The sequence below is a fragment of the Microtus pennsylvanicus genome, chromosome 7 (genome assembly GCF_037038515.1).
Source record: "Microtus pennsylvanicus isolate mMicPen1 chromosome 7, mMicPen1.hap1, whole genome shotgun sequence".
NCBI lineage: Eukaryota > Metazoa > Chordata > Mammalia > Rodentia > Cricetidae > Microtus > Microtus pennsylvanicus.
In genome coordinates this window covers 120,739,443-120,757,306 of record NC_134585.1, presented here as the reverse complement: position 1 = coordinate 120,757,306, position 17,864 = coordinate 120,739,443, and the positions used below count along the sequence as shown (strand labels likewise).

Below are 17,864 nucleotides of genomic sequence, written 5' to 3'. Positions count from 1 at the left end.
AAACGTGGACCCCAGGCTCAGGACAGGGCCCAGTGCCGGCCAGCATGCTGAGCAGTCAGCCCTCCCACATGGTGTGAGTTTGCATAATACCCAGTACAGTGTTCCACCTCTGCAGGTTCATCTGAGGTTTATCCTGCAGTTCTGTGGCACAGTCCACCACCATTGCCTAAATTACAGGCTGGACCCCGTCACTCTCTAGCTCTTTACTTGTTTGTTTGTTTCAGTGTTTGTGGTTGTCTTATTTATTTTCGGTTTCTATCCTTAGCAGAAGTCACCAGGAAATGTGTCCCCTGTTCTGCCTCCTTAATTCCTTCCATAGTGGTGAGCAGAGTTAACGCACTTCATCAATGTTTGTTGAGTGAATAAACTATGTGCATCACACTGTACCTAATTATAGCAAAGACTTGGAGGTAAGATAATGTCCAATAACGAGGGGGTGGCCGAATAAACAGTAGATAGGCATGAAATAGAAAACTATGTAGGCATGTAAAGCTTGTTAGGTGTGTTTACTCTAATGAACAGAAGGCTTACACTCCTGAGTGAAAACCAAGGGGTGGGGGACACGGCACCACAGCCTGGATGCTTTATTAAACAAAGAGTCAGGATGGAGATACAGAGGGATACACAACTAGGAAGACGACAAATAACACTGCAGCCTGATAGGTTTATTGAACAAATCAAGTGTAAAGAATGATATGGAGAAACATGCAATCAGCCATAAAATGTAAGGTATCTTTTGCTAATCTATAATTTGCTCTTGTCTTCAATGGATACAATCATTCAGGAAAATGGAAAGCTTATGTCAATATCAAAACTACATATATTTTTGTAGAAAACAATTTTCAAAATGAAATTAACCATCAGGTGGGATGGAGCTAATGCGCCAGCTCTGATACATTCAGTGTTAACCGGGTCACGGCAGAGGGATTAAAACTGAGCAGATTCCAGGGCTTGTAGTAACCCCACCAAAGGCGAAAGGTGTAAGAAATTTGGGACTACAAATCCCTGAAAGCTTTTCCAAAACATATTTTGAACTAAAGAAGTAACATTTTAAATCATCCCTGATCTCCTATTGCTTGTAACTTAATTATGGAATGGCTATAATGCCAAAAATGAGTCCAGGCATTTCCCTATGTTTCTGGACTGGGTGGAGTAGAGGGTTAATGTGCTACTTTGTATTTGAAATGTGCCACACCTTGATATAATTTTCCGATGAGTATAAAGTACAAAGCAAGGATTAAATTGCATAGACTGCCCTGTCAACAATCAATCAACAGCTCTGTTGAGTAACTTCCATATACAAGTCAGAGTACCGAGATGCAAAAGAATCATCAAGACGTGTAGGACACGTCCCCTGGAAGCTACTGGCTGCTGATGGCATAGGAGACGTGGTATGTGGCAAAGCAGGAGGGTCCAGCGGCTTCCCTGGGGCCTTGGCTTCCTTCAGACTCTCACACAGTATCACTGCTCCCTCCCCAGTGGTCTCCAGGGCATACTCTTGCCCAGGCGGACAGAAATCCTGCCACCCTGGTTTCCCTCAGCCGGAAAGGCAGTGTAGAACTTCCAAAGAGCCGACCACTAGCTCTGGCGGGACTGCTTATTGGAAAAAGTAACATAATAGTCATCACAAATGTTAGGGAAAGGGCGTCTAGCAGGCACTTTAAAGACTACCCACGCTTGCAGGAAAGTAAGAAAATGTCCCACATTTCAGTAGAAGGGAGAAATAAAACCAGAGCTCTCCGAAGGTGGAAAGTCATTTTCTAGAAATTTGAGATCCAAGACTGCGAAGATTAGGAAACTAAAGAAGTAGATGACCTTGCTGAGTCAAAGATGGATCACAGGCCAGAGAGACGGCTTAACCACCAAAACTGATGACCAACCAGTAAATATGCCTGTCACCAAAACTGATGACCAACTGGTAAATGTGCACCAAAACTGGTGACCTGGGCTCTGCTGTTGGATAAACAAATGCAATGAAAGAAAAAAAAACGTATTGTTTGCCACTTAGCTATTGATTTATTTCCATGTCTGTAACTCACTTATTCCATAATAACAAAACACATAAATCTTAGCAGATTTCCTGGCCACTCGTTTAGGTGAGTGTGTGGCCATGTTCCTCAATCCTGGGCAATGTAAGTATACCTCTAAGACATTGTTAAAGGCTAGACCCATGCTCATGGTCCCTTTCCTTCCTCATCCCCTTCTTCTCCTGGTTTGAACTGTACAATGTTGGTGTGAAATACATGCTGAGGTAAAGAGCTGGCATCCTGAATACATGGGTGATCTGTGTACGGCATCTTTCACCCCATTGATTTTCAGGACTGGTTCAACTGCTCGGGTTGGCTAGGCAGGTGTTCCCTTCTTGCCTCACTGACTCCAAACTTCGTGCTCTTAAAAGAGAGTGGCTTTTCCAAACAGAGAAGAACTGAACTTTGGTTAAGGTTTTGAGTTCTAGTTTCTCAGCTACAGCTACCAAGAACCAATGTTAATGACTGGGAACTGATATGGAAAAGTAGACAAACCAGTCCCAGACCACTGCAGAATCTTATATAGTAAATTACTTTCATACATGCAAATTGCAATATTATCATTTTATGTCTTTTATTTGTATCCAAAGCCAATCTTTCTCTATTCCATTTATTCCTTTTATTCAAGGACAATTTAATAAACTTTTCTTAGTACTGTTTGCTTCTTTTCAATCTCTCTACATTTTATGATTTAAATTCTTATTTACTGTATTTAGGGCATCTGAATCATACTTTTAAAAAAGCTCTTTATATTTTTAGAAAATATTTAGGTTCAGCTAAATAGAGAAGAAAGCAGAAGAGTGCTTTGCACACTTCCCCCAGTATCAGTACCCCTCAGCAGTGCATTTGCTACCGACTTTATAGTGATCTAAAAACTGCTGCGTGCATAATGAAAATGTCTATAATAACTACCAGAATGCTTAATTCAGGAAGATTAAAAACCAAATTTCAAAGGAAAGAATGATCTAGAACAATGGTAAGCAGGGTTGGGTGATTTGAACGAGAATGGCCCCCACAGTCTCATACATTTGAATGCTTGGCCACTGTGCAAACACAAAACAAACAGGAAGGATGTCTAAGATTCTGCAGCAGGGGCTGGGTGGTAGAGTGCTTGCTTCACAACCATGAGGATCTGAGTTCAGTTCCCCAGCCAGATGCAGCACAGATCTGTAACCCCAGCTGTGGGAGGTAGAGGCATGTGAATTCCTGGAGATTCTGGTCAGTCAGTCCAGCCAAACAGGTAAGTTTCGGATTCAGTGAGAGCCCCAATAGAGAGCAGATGAGAAAGATACCTTCTGTCATGATGCATACATGAATAAAGGAATGAATGAGAATTTCGACAGAAAGAAGAACTCCAGAACTTGGGGGTTAACGCTGAGACTTAAAAGAGAAACTAGGATGGGAGAAGCAGAGGAGGGATGGGGTAAACCAATGGATAGGGAAACCGATAGAAATGCAGGCTCCAGAATGGAAGGGTAAGCTTTGATCAGAAGTGGGCAGTACCTGACTTCCCTAAGAAGGCCTAAGACTCTGGGGAATGAGAAAGGGCGCGGGATGTGGAGCTGAGAGAAGCTTTGATGACTAACGACTGGAAGGATACGATAATGCATGCTGGTTGGTGGGACAAGAGTTAGTCAGTGCAGTCAAGTATGGTAAAGAATGGCAAACTGTGGAAGACACTTGGTATTTGGACAAGATACCAAAAAAAGACCAGCTGTAGCAAGAGAAAATGTTGGTGTTCTGGTTCCTTAAGGTAAGGTATTTCCAATATGTATGAAAAGAGCAGAGAAATCTAACCGTTTCTAAAAGGCTGTTATCCTGGGCTTGTAAGCTCAGAGCAGCTGTGGTCACCTGTGCACGATCAAGCCAGTCAGAATCCCAGCATAGATGCAGGAGGGGCTACAGGACCCCATCCCTAGCTGAGGAGCTGTTGAGGAAGAAAACCACATTTTCCTTTGAGGGTCAACAGTTCATGCTTCAGTGGATGGTCCCACACCTACACTCAAGTAAACTGCACTAATTGGACTCTGTGGGTTATTTTTTAAAAATTTAAAAACGGTACATGAAGAAGGATGTGTTGGGGATGAGGCCCAGGGCAAAAGGAAGTAAGGAGAATGGTGACTAGCTATGATCAAAAATACTTTGTATACATATGGGAAATTCTAAAAATTAAAATAAAATAAATAAAAATATTATATTTAATAATGCCATGCTCAACCATGCCTGTAGGATAAGGCTCCAGATGTTTTACTTCATCTGTTCTCTGAGCAGCTATGTGGATAGTCTCACTTCTCTGACCTCCTCAAGGTCCATCCATGCAAAATTGTTTGCTATAAATCACAGATTCATCTCACTGCCCTCACCCTTGGTGTCATTCAACTTAAATATTTTTTTCTGTGTTCTCAGCTTGAGCAACACAGTCTTCAGCGTTAAGTCCAAACGATGCTTTTTGCCAGTGTGATCGGTCATCTCTGTGTAGAGCTCATTTCACGTGACAGTGTCGATCCCTCATCACACTACATTGTATTGAATTCTCTCATTAAGACATTTTTTGCATCCTAAAAGTGCTCACAGATATGGTGAGCAATCAAACAACTTTAATGATTGAAAGATTTACCATGATGAATGAATGAAAAATCATGTAAGTGAATAGAACAGAGGGTGGAGGTTAATTCCGCCTAGCTTCCCAGTGCATACAGTTACTTAAAACTGGTAGGAAAACAGTCTTTGCAGGGGAAACAAGGGGAAAAAAGGTGGGCCTTTTACCACTACAAATTCAGTTCACAAATAAGCAGGTCTGATGTAGATAGATCATTGACAATAAAAACCAACACACTCTCTGTGTGTGGGTGCTGTGGTGCATGTGGGGTACGTACATGAGCGTATGGATGTGTGCATCCACGCATGTGTGTGGAGGCCAGACCAAATGACCATAGCCTTCCACTCTTGCTTTCCTCTTACTGCTTGAGAGCTGGAAGCTGACCATTTCACCTAGGTTAGGTGGCTAACAAGCTCTCCTAGGAACCATCCCTGCTCACCAGTGCTGGGATTATAGGCATGCATAGCCACACCCAGGTTTTGCTTCTTGGTGTCCTTTACAGAGGTGCTAGGGATTTGAACTCAGTTCCTCTTTTCTACGGAACCAACTCCCCGCTCCTTCTATCAACATTCTTAACAAGGTGAATCACTGAATAAGATAGATTAGAGGCTATTGTCCTCACCCTGGTCAGTATTTATAAGAAAAGGAATAGATTAGAGGCCATTGTCCTCACCCTGGTCAGTATTTATAAGAGGAGGAATAGATTAGAGGCCATTGTCCTCACCCTGGTCAGTATTTATAAGAGGAGGAATAGATTAGAGGCCATTGTCCTCACCCTGGTCAGTATTTATAAGAGGAGGAATAGATTAGAGGCCATTGTCCTCACCCTGGTCAGTATTTATAAGAGGAGGTGAGACTGGCCTTCCTAGGGCTGTCATTTATCCTGAGGCAAACTGGCATGGCTCAGATTTATCACAGCCAAATCATTCGAATCCGCTGCATCGTCATCCACAGTAGAGAGGATTTTTCTCTCTTACTCACTGTGATACCAAATTTGCCTGTTTAACCCGTTCTACCAAATTGAGGAGGAACTTCTGCCCCTCAGATGAAACGTCTTGCTCTGTCTAATGCTTAGTGACTACACTATGTGACCAATCTTACTAAATGACAGCCTTTACCTTCTGCAACCTTGCTCTGCCCTGCTCGCTTCTCTTCAGTCTGTCTTTCCAGAACTTAAGTCTTGAGAGCAGCCCGATGAGCTGCCTAAGAGTTTTCTGGCTTCATCTTTGACTTTGTTTCAGAATTCAGCTTCTTCCTTCCTGCTCATCCCCATCAAGTCACCCTTTAGGCTTCTGTTTTGCCAGCTCAGTAATCAAATGCATATTGATCAGACATCTCGAGGGTCCAGTTTTCTTTTTTACACAGGCTTTCTGTGTTGAATAAGTCATGCCAGGTCTCTTTTTGATTTTTCTTCATAACTTCCATTACAGAAGTGAAAACACATCCATTGCCAATGATTGGGGTCCCACCTCCACAGAGTCTTTATCCAGATGTGAAAACATTTCAAAGATTATCTGCATTTCCGCCCCCATCTCACTGATTTGCCGTCATGTCCCAGTAGCTCCTTAGACTCAGCATATCACCGTTGGGACTAGTCCTCTTCCTCCTTTACACCTTTTCTTTCTCTACTTTTCTGTCATTGTTATTGTCATTTCCTATTGACCAGGCACAAATCTCCGATGTCACCTCAGTTGCTTCATTTCCAAAAGCCCCAATGTTGTACCCAGTTCTATCAATTATTTTCTCTGGGCAAATGCCTTTCCCATCTGTCATTTCCTTTGCTTGCCCAATACCAGGTCCAGATCCCTATCTCAAGCCTGGGTCATTGCGGCTGCCTATTAACATAATCTTTCCAGGTTTCTAGAGCATCCTCACCATTGTGGTAGATGTTCTGTAGGTCAACTTTTGTCTTTCTAAACCCTTCTCTAACAGCCATTTTTCTATGCCACAAACACAACACTACTAAAAGTCCTAGAACACGTGTTTGAAGCTACTAGTGATCTGGTCTGTCCTCTCTCCTCTGAGGGCATGTTCTCAGAGATGTATTTCTAGTGCCACTAATCCTTTGGATTCCTTCTCCCTCTTCCATCCAAGCTTTATCACAAGTGCATAGTACAACAATAACGGTGTCCATAATGATGATTTCCAAGTCAGAAACGCCCTGTCCAAACCTCTGTCTTCTGATAGAAACTGTGCCATCTCAGGATAGCTCTATGCTTTAGTTTTCTTCCCAGAAACGGGGAAGCCATGGTTTGCAGCGGTTTTAAGTGGCGAGTGAAACGATGCCAGGTTCACAGTGAAGGACTGATCTTAGCAGCTGGAATTCCAGTTTCTTTTCTAGTGAACACAATGGCCAAGCGTTACTACGACTGGAAGAACGCCTTAAACACCCGAAGCCTCAGGCTGCCTAGAAAGGAAGAACCTATGACCTTGTGTTTTCTTGCACAGTTCCCACACGTCTGAATTTCCATGGGTATGTGGGAACCAGGGGAACTGCCATCCTCACGGCTGGCCATTTAATAGATATCAATGCACCTGTGTTCAAGGACATGCATTCCTACAGATTCATGTGTCTCCTAATGAGTCACCGTTTCTCTTTCCCCAAACTCAGCCCTTGTATTATTCTGATCCTCACACTGGCTTCCAAGTATGTTCTGAGTCAGGCAAGCCCACCCTTCCTGCCTGGCTGTCCAACAAGTCACGAGGCCTGTTGCTTCACATCCCTGACTGGTGTGGAGGAGGCAGGTCCTCAGTGACATCATCTGTTTGTAAACAGCGCATGCGATGCCCTGCCTCCTAGGAATTACAGAATCTCAGAGCCGGAAGTGAGAGGCAGAGTGGGCTGTCCTTCCAAGGTGCCCGGGCATGGGATGCCATCTGGACTCGGCTTTACACATCGTGGATGAGTCAATGGTGAACTTACGACTGGGCCTCTGAGCAAACGCCTTCACAGGCTGGTTTCTGGGCATATGCTACTCCAGAGACCAACAGTCGCTGGGTCACTGAGGCAGAGTAGTCAGGCGACAATTTCCTAAGAGCCTGGGTGTGTCCCCAGAAGCCCGAGTGTCCCTTCTTCTGGGTGGTGGTGGTTTGAAGAGTGCAGCAGGGCATCACACTGAGTGAATTCCATGGACGTTGATGGCTCCAGATCTCAGTTTAGGTCGCATTCCCATTACTCACCATCAGAGACCTGGAGCCTTCACTCGCTGTCAAGTTTTGTGCCAATTCCTCGACGTCTCTGAATGCCAGTCTACTCACGCTTACAATTTGAGGAAATTAAAAACTATTTTTTGAGGTTTTTAAGAATTAAATGAGCATACACACACATTCTGTGCTATGCTTCATGTCTGAAACTAAATTAGTGTTCAGCAAATGTGGGCTATTTTTGTGCTGTTATTGTTACTATACCATCCCTTCTGAACCTAGAAGACACTAGGCTAAGGGGTCTTACCTAGAATGAACAGTAAACTCTCTGCTCATATGGCTTCCTATGCTAGTGTGATTCAGTCTGACAGCCACAGCCAAGGGGAGATCTGTAGTTCGTGGTCATGCCTCAGCTGCATAGATCAGACCTCAAAGAGTCCCTGGCTCGTGGTAGGCACAGAAAATGCTAAGCAAAGGTAAATGGTCTTCCACCACCAGAAAAAGAAAATTCGGGTGTTGTGAGGAGGGAGATAGTGAGGGGAAAGGAGGGGAGGAGAAGGGATAGGAAAGAAGGGAAGAAAGAGAGGAAATAGAGAAGGAACGGAATGAAACCCGAAAGAAGAGGAAGAAGTTTCAGCGGGACTAAATTCAAAGCTTCAGAAGTTGCTAATCCAAATCAGAGTCCCCCAGGTACCTGAGCCTGGTGGAAGGGTGTTAGTGGGAGGTGGGGGCTGACACCGGGGGCTGCTCTGGGGAGGAACGGAACACAAGAGTTTTGACAACCCAGGGCAGATCAAGGTAAGCAGAGCAATTAAGAGAACGTTCTTTGGAATCTCACAGTCACCTCCACCTTGCCGGCATACCGAAGGAAGTGACTCGGAGCTTTAAGCTAGTTTCCCCTCTGTAAAAACGGACGCAGCAGCGCCCATTTCAGTGAGTCATTACACAAAGTAGATGTGGCTGCGGACGCAGAATCCTTAGAAGACACAGAGCAGCCGGTGTGTTCTCCTTCAGGCATGAGCCTTTAAGAAGTAGTATAAAGGGCAATAAAATAAGAAAAATGAACGCACGGAGAAAGGAATAAAGAGGAAAAGAAGCGTTCATAAGAGGTAGAAGCTTTATTGTGACGTCTTCGGAGGACAATCAAATAAGCAGATCTATTTTTCAACACTGCTGTGCCCAAGCCCCCACCCATAACATTGTCTGATGTCCCACCCTTGACTTTTGTATTCCCTGGGAGGAAAATCAGCATGAGGGGACAGGGCTGAGAACAGGGTGAGGTTTCTGAGCATCAAAGTGCAGTTAGCTTCAGGGGGACCAATCTCCGAGACTGATCCTGCCTGTTGCTACTATGGAGGACAGGGTGGGAGCAGCAGAGGGGCCGCTGTAGGATGTGCAGCTCTGTGGACTCTCAGCAGCCACCGCAGCAGCCTGAGCTCTGGTTGTTGCAGGAGCGTTGGGATCTTTGGCTTCCCCCGCAGCAGCAGCCGCTAGTGCGCTGTCGGCGGCGCCTCCTGGGAAAGCAGCAGCAGCCGGTGGAACTGGAGCCGCAGCAGCCGGAATCACCACCGCAGCCACAGCTGCCACAACCTCCGCCTCCGCAGCAGCCGCGGCTACAACAAGACGAGGAGGGCGCAGGGGCGGGCGTCGGGGCGGAGCAGGGGGCTGAGCCCTGGGAAGACCCTTTGGAAAAGCCTTTGGCGCCCTGCTGAGACATCTCTGCGTTTGTCAAGGCGAATCTGTAAGAAAGACAACCTTTCAAAAAGCCCGCCTTTTCTTTCCAATAGTGGAAGTCAGAATGTTTGACACTTGACTTAAAGTCTGGCTTGGGGCAAGAGGGTTGAGAGAAAGAAAAAAGAAGGGAAGCAAAGAAACAAATCCCAAACAGCTGCTTCAGGTGGGTGGCAGAGGCAGAAAACCGGAAACAATATACAAAGGATCAATGCAGTTTCCCTAACTGGTATAAGGATCATCCAAGGTCTCCATGGTAGAAAAGAAAGAGGATATGGCTACAATGTGTCTTCTCTTACTCTTGCCCTTTCCCCACTGTACTTGGGGCACACAGCCTTTCAAGTGGTAATCTCCATTAATGTATGACCATCGCATCTGTCAGAAAACACCCAGTGACCACCTGTCTTCCCACCCTCTCTTCTGTATAGAGACTCCGAAAACACAAACGCATGCCCTGCACATTCTTTCTTGCCTGTTCCGCTTCTAATAAAGAAAAGCCTAGTCATGGCAGAGAACCAGAATAACATAACTAGGGAGCCTAAAACCTGGGCTCTAGTCACAACTCCTTGACAGGCCGGAGAACCTTTCAAAATTCAGCTCCACTACAGACCTTTGCATCTTCATAGGCATCTGGAAAGGCTGGTCCACTAGAAGCTGTCTTTCCACAGCTACATTCCCAGATGTGCCCTACCTCCTCCCTTCTGTCTTCCTCTCTTCCCAGCTTCCTCCCCCAGACCCTGCTTGGATACTTACTCGACCTTGGCTCCACGGGAAGACTCACTCAGTTCTCCAACTGGAACTTGCCACCTGTTAGGCAGAAGACTGAACAGTGCATGGCCAGAGAACCTTTTATAAGATTCCGACAAGTTCAGGTTCCTGGGAGGGGCCCATTTCTCAACAGACGTGCTCAGCTGATGCTTACATCCCAGAGGCATTCATCACTCAGGTAGCACTGTAGGTGGTGCACGTGGATATCCAAGTCACTCCACAGAGGTGCCAGGATTGCTGTGGTGTGTTTACTTTCCAAACAGGACACTGTTCATAGCTGGGAGGGCTGTGTGCATGCTCAGAGAAGGCCTGAGGCACTACTGAAGAGAGGTCTGGGGTCCTCTCTGCTCTCTTAAATGCCGTATGCGGGTGCGCAATACATGTACACGCGCACACGCGCACCATGTCGTGGGGGTAAGAGAACACAGGCACCATTCCACTTTCCCACACACCATTCATGTGTAGCCAGCTCCTTATCATGTATTGTCTTATTTGCATCTCTATGGCCCTTGATTCTTGTCTTGTGTGGCAGGCTGCAGGCTGTGTGATAAACCCTGTGGGTTTGTCTAGATGCATCTAGGGAGAGTTGAATGAAGATGACGGTGGGGGATCAAACCCCATTGGTGGTTTCTTCCTGTCACTATTGACAAGAAGAGAAACTCAGGCAAAGTTAAAGGACCACTAAGACCAAAAGAAGTCACTGGTGAATCTCAGACAAAAATGGGTGAGGGATGTGGGTCTATTGAAAGAAAAATAGCAAACTACTCGTGGACCTCCTGTTTCTGACCTCATCTCCCTTAAGAATAGATTTTCCCTGGGACGACTGCCACCGAGGGAAAAGACAAAACAAACAAAGAAGAAAAAGAAAAGAAAAGGATAAAATAAAAGAGCCAAGAAGGAAGAGGAGGAGATTAAACAAACAGATGGCCCCAAAGTCCCCTCAGCAATTACTGCTTTTGATGAGCTGATTTTTAAAACTGGAGAACACTTTGGAGGCTAGGTACCTTCGAACTGCCTTTCAATCACCACAACGACCTGGCCACAACAGCCAGGAGTATGAGACACAAGAGAATCTAAGATGAATATTCAGGGATTGAGAGTGAGAGACAGACTCTGGGATGTATATGCTGGGTGTGACATGAGGAAACAGACAAGGAAAGACAAGTCATAGACGATACCCGTTTCCTTTACCCTGGCTTTAGAGCCTGATTAACAGGTTGCCTACTGTGTCTAGAGTACCTCTCGCCAAGGAGAGGTAAGACATTCCAAGAAATGAGATCAATGTTAGAAAAGGGAAGGACGTCATGAGGTAATAAGGTAGATGGGCTCTCCTCTGGAAAACTATGCAGGGTGATAAGAATTGATATGAAGAGAGATCAAGTAACTGCTCACTCAACGGACCCCTTACTCCAACTTACAACAGTTTTAACTCTGATCAAAGGAGGTACTAGCTGCTTATCTTGTATAAGAAAGTTGATTTGTAATTATCTTTCCTGTCACAAACATTTTTAGTATTTCCTGAAGAAACCATCCCAATCCCAGAGGAATATTACATCAACACCCAAGCTCAGTGATTGAAGTACCCTTGACTTTATACACACACATATATATACACACACACTCACACACACACATATACATACACCACCACCACCACCACCACCAGTAGCAGCAGCAGCAGCTACACAGCCACCACCACCACCATGTGGGGACCATCTTTGACTGAGATGATGTCTTTGTTCTCTATTCAGACCCAAACCTAAACTTCTAGACTCCAAGCAAAGTGGACTCCATCATTTCACACCAGTCTTCTCAGCTTCTCCTCTGGAAATGCTTCTCCACTCAGATCTCCTGCATGCCCACTACTAACCACCAGAAAGCAGTGCCTACTCACTAGAGCCCACAATGGGCACTTCAGGAAATCTTACTCTCTACGATTATCAGGAAAACGTTTCCAAATGGCTGGCCGCTCACTTTTGAAGGACACCCTCTCAAAATGTTTTTTTTTTTTTCTTTTCTGGCTATTGCCTGCTTCATCTCATCCTATTCCTAGTTCCGCTTTGGCAAACTGATAAGGGGCACGGATCTCAGACATGATTCTTATTTTCATGTTTGAAGTTTCCAAGTCCAGAGTCCTAAGTGAACGCTGTTTCCCAGGGCTCTTAAGTGGATTCCGTACCACAATATACACTTTAGATAAAGGAAGGGAATATTGCTCGATGTGGAGGGTGAGATGGGAGGGCTAAACAAAACAGTACTGGGAGGCCACGACATCAGGAACCAAAAGCTTTATTGTTACCAGAAAAGTGCTTCAGAGCTGAGTTTTAACATCTCATGCCCAGATTGTTGTGTCTGAGAGAAAAAGCAAAGCCAATGAGACTCAGAGGTGAGACAGCGAGACCTCAAAACCTCACGGTAGTGAGCTTTGTGGGGATGAAGAAAGGAAACAGAGAATTATAGAAGTGTTTCTGCAGGAAAGCTGGAGAAGAGGAGACACTCTGGCTGGCCGGTTTTCCTTCGTCAGCACTGCTCTCCGTGGTCTTCTTCCCCGGGTCAGCAACAACCTCCAGACTTCTGGCTGCAGCTACCGCTGCTGCCGCCGCCACCGCTGCTACCACAGCAGCTGCTGCCGCCGCCACTACTACCACAGCTACTGCTACAGCAGCTGCTGCCGCCGCCACTGCTACCACCGCTGCTGCCACAGCTGCCACCGCCGCCACTGCTGCTGCCACAGCAGCTTTTGCCACCGCTGCTGCCACCGCTGCTGCCACAGCTGCTGCCACCGCTGCTGCCACAGCTACTGCCACAGCAGCTGCTGCCACCGCTGCTACAGCATCCAGAGCTGTGACGTCGGCGACGGAGAGAGAATCGGGGCTTGTGGTGGCTGGAACAGCAGCTGCCACCCCCAGAGCTGCAGCAGCCCCCTGAGCTGGAGCCACAGCAGGAAGGAGCAGGGGGACACTTGGGCGTCTTGCACTTAGGAGGAGGAGGTGGGCACTGTTGCTGGCTCTGCTGGCAGGACATTTTGAAAGGAACTGGATAAAACTGAAAGATAACGAAAGAATTTTAAGATCGGCAAACCCAATAGTGTTTCTGTGAAGAATAAACGACGAATTTACATTATTTTACCTCTTTGGTGATTAGATATTTTAAAACCCAACCTCCCAAGTTCACTTCCAAAATAAAAAGTACAGATGATACCAATATAGGCAGTTCACCTTTTCAAATGAATTCATTGTAAGGTCAAGAAGGTGCTGATCATAACTTTTTACTACCTTCCATTTCCAGATGGACCCTTCCTTCCCTCCAAACCCTTCTTTCCCCTTGTTCATCTTTAAGATGCTCTCAGCCCCACCCAGAGCCCCTTTCTGCCCAGAAAACCAACACCAGAGTCTCTCTGGTCTGAGAGATGTTCTACCTGGTTCAGGCACTGGAACAGATCGCTCTGGAAGCCGTGGACTGAGGTGCTACGAGAAGCTTCTGCCTTTTATAGTTCTGCTCTGAACTGAGGTACCCATGTGTGGGATACTGATAGCATCTTTCATGAGGGGTATGGATGACTACCTCGCCTTACAACCCAAGGACCCAATTCCTCCCTCTCTAAGCATCTGAGGTATTAACTCTCAGAAAGAGCCTGGGAGATTTGCAACCTTGTAGTATGGCGATAGGACATTGCACACTGTAACAGCACCCGTCCATCAATCTCACAAGCAGCTCTGCTATGCTCCCTATTACCTGAGCTGAGCCAGTCCAATTCTAGGCCGCAGAGGGTAATGATAAGACATGTTTGTCCTTTAGAATCGGAAATGGAGGGTGACATTCCCCAAAAGGGGATTAAATGGTGTTTTTCAAATAAGGACAAGAATCCAAAATAAAAACCCCAGCTGGAACCAATATGCTAGCACGATTCTTTTCATTCTTAGATGGTGCCGTGACCTTGACCAAGAATGCTGGATAGTCTGATGATGCTCTTTCAGGCAGGTCTGGTGCACATGAGTGGGTGGTTGGGATTCTCTCCTTGTCTGAGTTTGACATACCAAAAAAAGTCCACAAGCATTTGTACTGACAGATCCCTTCAAGTGGGCAGAAGCTGTTGAAGGCCCTGTTTCCATGAATAAAGAATACACCCAGTTTGACCAGAGGTAGAGGGACCAGGTGTCTACACAGGGTGAAGCAAGAGGACAAAGCTCAGCTGAAGTTGCCACAAGTGGCCCTTCAGCTGTGGTCACCCCAACGGGAAAAGCAGAGAAATGCTTTTTTCCACAAATGGCCTTACGTAGAGAAGGCTGGCAAAGGGAACTGGGTGTGTGTGGGGGGAGGGGTGGTGCAAGGAGCTTTTGAGCACCTATGATGGAATGCAAAATTATTTTCCCTACAAAGAATGCTCCCTGGCTAGGTTAAATCCCCAGGAAAATCGACACTGACTGAGCTGGGAGAGCGGTCAGTGTCAAGTCCTAATAAAAGGTGTGGGTGGGGGTGGAACTGAAGACTGAGAGAGTAGCCGTATCTGGGGTCCATGTCTGGGTGGATGGGCTGAAGCTGGAAACCCCGTGGCTCGGTCATAACACACGTTCCAGAACCAGCTTCCAGCTTTGCTCTCTCTATCAAGCAACTTGCTTAATTGTCTCTGTAAAAACAGGCTAACAACACTTCCTAGCCCACTAAGTAAGGCAATCCAGGTAAAGGTCTCAGAGCAGTGCTAGACTTGTGAGTATAAAGTATAACTTTACAAAAGAATCTGCATCAATGAGATGATGTACCAAATGACATTCATCAATGCACACAATCTATGTTTTTATGTATCCGTTAAAAAAATAAAAATCTATGAAAAACTCTGGAATTTCAGAAGTAAAAATAATCAAATCACTCACTATAGATACCATTACTTCTGTAAGTAAGTATATTCTCAATATCAAATTATTGATCTACCTCTTTCTGAAACCAAAACTAGATGAGGAAAGAATGTTTATCTCAAAGGACCATTTTAATAGTCATTAAACTCTTGGAATAATGCCTGGCACATAGCACAACTCTGATGTCACATGTGTTCTGATGGCAAAGGTTAAGAGTGTTTATTTGTCAGTAGAGAAGGAGATTATACAGGCCACACTCATGAAAATAAAGCCCCTGTAGTTCCATCCCCAAATATTTCACTCTCTCCTTCCTTTAATTTTGACTACATGTCATTTTTAGTGATCTTTGTTTTGCATTGATTTTTCATACCTGTTATCATAATGTTTATGTAAGGGGTTTTGCTATTAATTTTTAACTAACGTGTTACTGGGAACATTCCCCCATGTACTCCATTTGAAGTGTGAAGGCCGGAAGATAATTTCAGACAGCACAGGGTCTGCCCATGTGGTAAAAGTCATGATCTCTATGACAGGCTCGATGTTTGAGTCTCAGTTCCTTGCTTACCAGCAGGGAGACCTTGAGCAAGTTATTTTAGCTCTCTCCCTTACTGGCCTCATTTGTGAAATGGGAAATAAATAGCATTGATCTCCCAGGGTCTTTTGCAGAGTAAGTGACTGACATTCATAAACCTCTTAGGATAGTACCTAGCATATATAAGAAGTTCTTGAGAAATATTCAGGAATGAAAACTGACACCATTCTACTTTTGAGGTTTATAGCACAGGGGATAGGTTGGGTTTAAAGACTACGAGGTAGGGAAATAGACAGACTGCTTTGGTTCCTAGGTCTCAGCAGGAATCACCCCTGTCTGATATAATAGGAATGAAGAACACAGCTCAAATTTCTAGAAAAAGAAGCTCAATAGGAGCTAAAGGAATTCTATGTTTAATACATAAGGATGGTGATGTTTGAAAGGAGCAGGGCCCATATGCTTACAACTATGTGGACGTCTGTCTGTCCAGCTGACCACACAGGAAAGGTCTTTGAGTTTGGAAATCTTTGAGACATCTAACTTGGTGTTTTGTAGGCAATAGATGCTCAATTTTCATCTCTTCACCAGATTGAATTTGCCATTCAGAAGAGAGGTCAGATGCCTCCAGCAAAACTAGACCAAGATTTCTTTTAACAACTTCCATACAATTCATGGAATGGCAGATTATCTGGACAGGATGCTGACTGCCATTCATAGACAGTGATTCTCGACCCTAGAGGCTACTACATTCTCCAAGAACCCACTGGGTGGCTCTAGTGTAAATCAGGTCCTAGAATTATTAGCTTAGATCAAGAAAAAAACTGAGACTGGGAGATGGAAAGATGCTTCTGCTGACGCACACAAGGTCAGAGATGGAGCTGAACTTGGAGCCCATCTACCAGTGTGCCACCATCACAGAACTCTGTCTCCTAGATGGAAATCTAGTTCTTCTCATGCCTTTCCATCCCTCTAAATGTGTGGGCTCTGTAGCTGCCGTTTGGAAACACCTGGGGAGGGAGAATATCTCTATAGAGCATTTCCTTCGAATCACTATTCCTGAAGCAATGCAGTGTGCTATACACAGCATTTACACTGCACTCAGTCTTTGAGACAGCCTAGATGTGATTGTAAGCAGATTAAAGGACGTGCATAGGTTAACACAATCTGGTCTCCTTGTATGTAAAAGACGTGAAAATGGTGGGGGCAACGCGAGGTCCACAGGAAATCCACAGGAACCAGTCCTTGGGGATGCCTGGAGTCTGCTTACTAAACATAGATATCAAAGCTGGAGTGAAAATAGTCACAGCTATGGTGACTCATGGCCTGAATCGCACATCTTGAAAAGTCAACGTTACCTCTCCTTCCTTCAGCGACTAAGAATGAAGTCTCTGTCTGCAAAGGATTGTCAGGCATTGCCAGGGAGGGGCCATCTGGCAGGCCCCGAGGTGCCTTCCCAGGGCAGCACCACTGTAATGACTCCCCTGTAGCCCAGAGCTCCTGCCTTGCCCACACCTGACTTATCGCTGCATCAAACTCACAAGACATTAATGACATCAACGAGATTCAAATGTGGGCCTGACAAGTACGTCTTCTTCCTGCAGGGAAACTCCTGGAAGAAGCAGAAGTGGAAGGGTAACCTGGACATCGGAGCAGGAGGTCGTGAAAGGACCCCAGAATTTTTCATGGCAAACAAAACTAGACAGTCCCATTACACCATATGATCGCTTCCCTTCTTGAACAGATATGGAGGGTGGTCCTTGAAAACCTGTCCTCTGGCCTCCCTTTCTCTATGTTCCTCTGTGCCAGTCTTGCCCTGGGAAGCAATATCTGGGCACGACGTTATTGTCACCCTCCACACGCTGATCTAGGCTCTGACATTGTAAAGGTGGCCTTGTTTGTCTTTATGTACAATACTCCTGATTGCCTTGGTGTTGTCTCTGGCAGTCAGTGATGCCCACCCACCCCGTTCCTCAAACCTACGAATGTATTACCATACAGCAAAAGGGACTTGACATGTTTGAACAAGTTAAGGGCCTTGAGATGGGCAGACCTTCTTGGATTACACAGATGGGCCCCATGAGGGCCCCTCTAAGAAGCAAGCAAGAGAGTCAGAGTCAGAAAGAGACGATGGGAAAAGGGAAACAGGTGCTGGAATGAGATATATTGAAAATGCTGGAAGGGTCCATCAGCCAAAGAATGTGGACCACCTC

At 45.5% G+C, this 17,864-nt stretch overlaps 1 protein-coding gene across 1 annotated transcript; it reads right to left on the bottom strand.

Annotated features, from left to right (window-relative positions):
* Positions 1–9,181: 9,181 nt before the first annotated feature.
* On the bottom strand, positions 9,182–9,487 carry Crct1 (cysteine rich C-terminal 1). The gene has a single exon (XM_075979078.1). The coding sequence runs from the start codon at positions 9,485–9,487 to the stop codon at positions 9,182–9,184; it is 306 nt and encodes a 101-aa protein (XP_075835193.1).
* Positions 9,488–17,864: the final 8,377 nt, after the last annotated feature.

Coding starts and splice junctions, on each gene's coding strand:
- Crct1 (XM_075979078.1), bottom strand. CDS start 9,487: ATGTCTCAGCAGGGCGCCAAAGGCTTTTCCAAAGGGTCTTCCCAGGGC.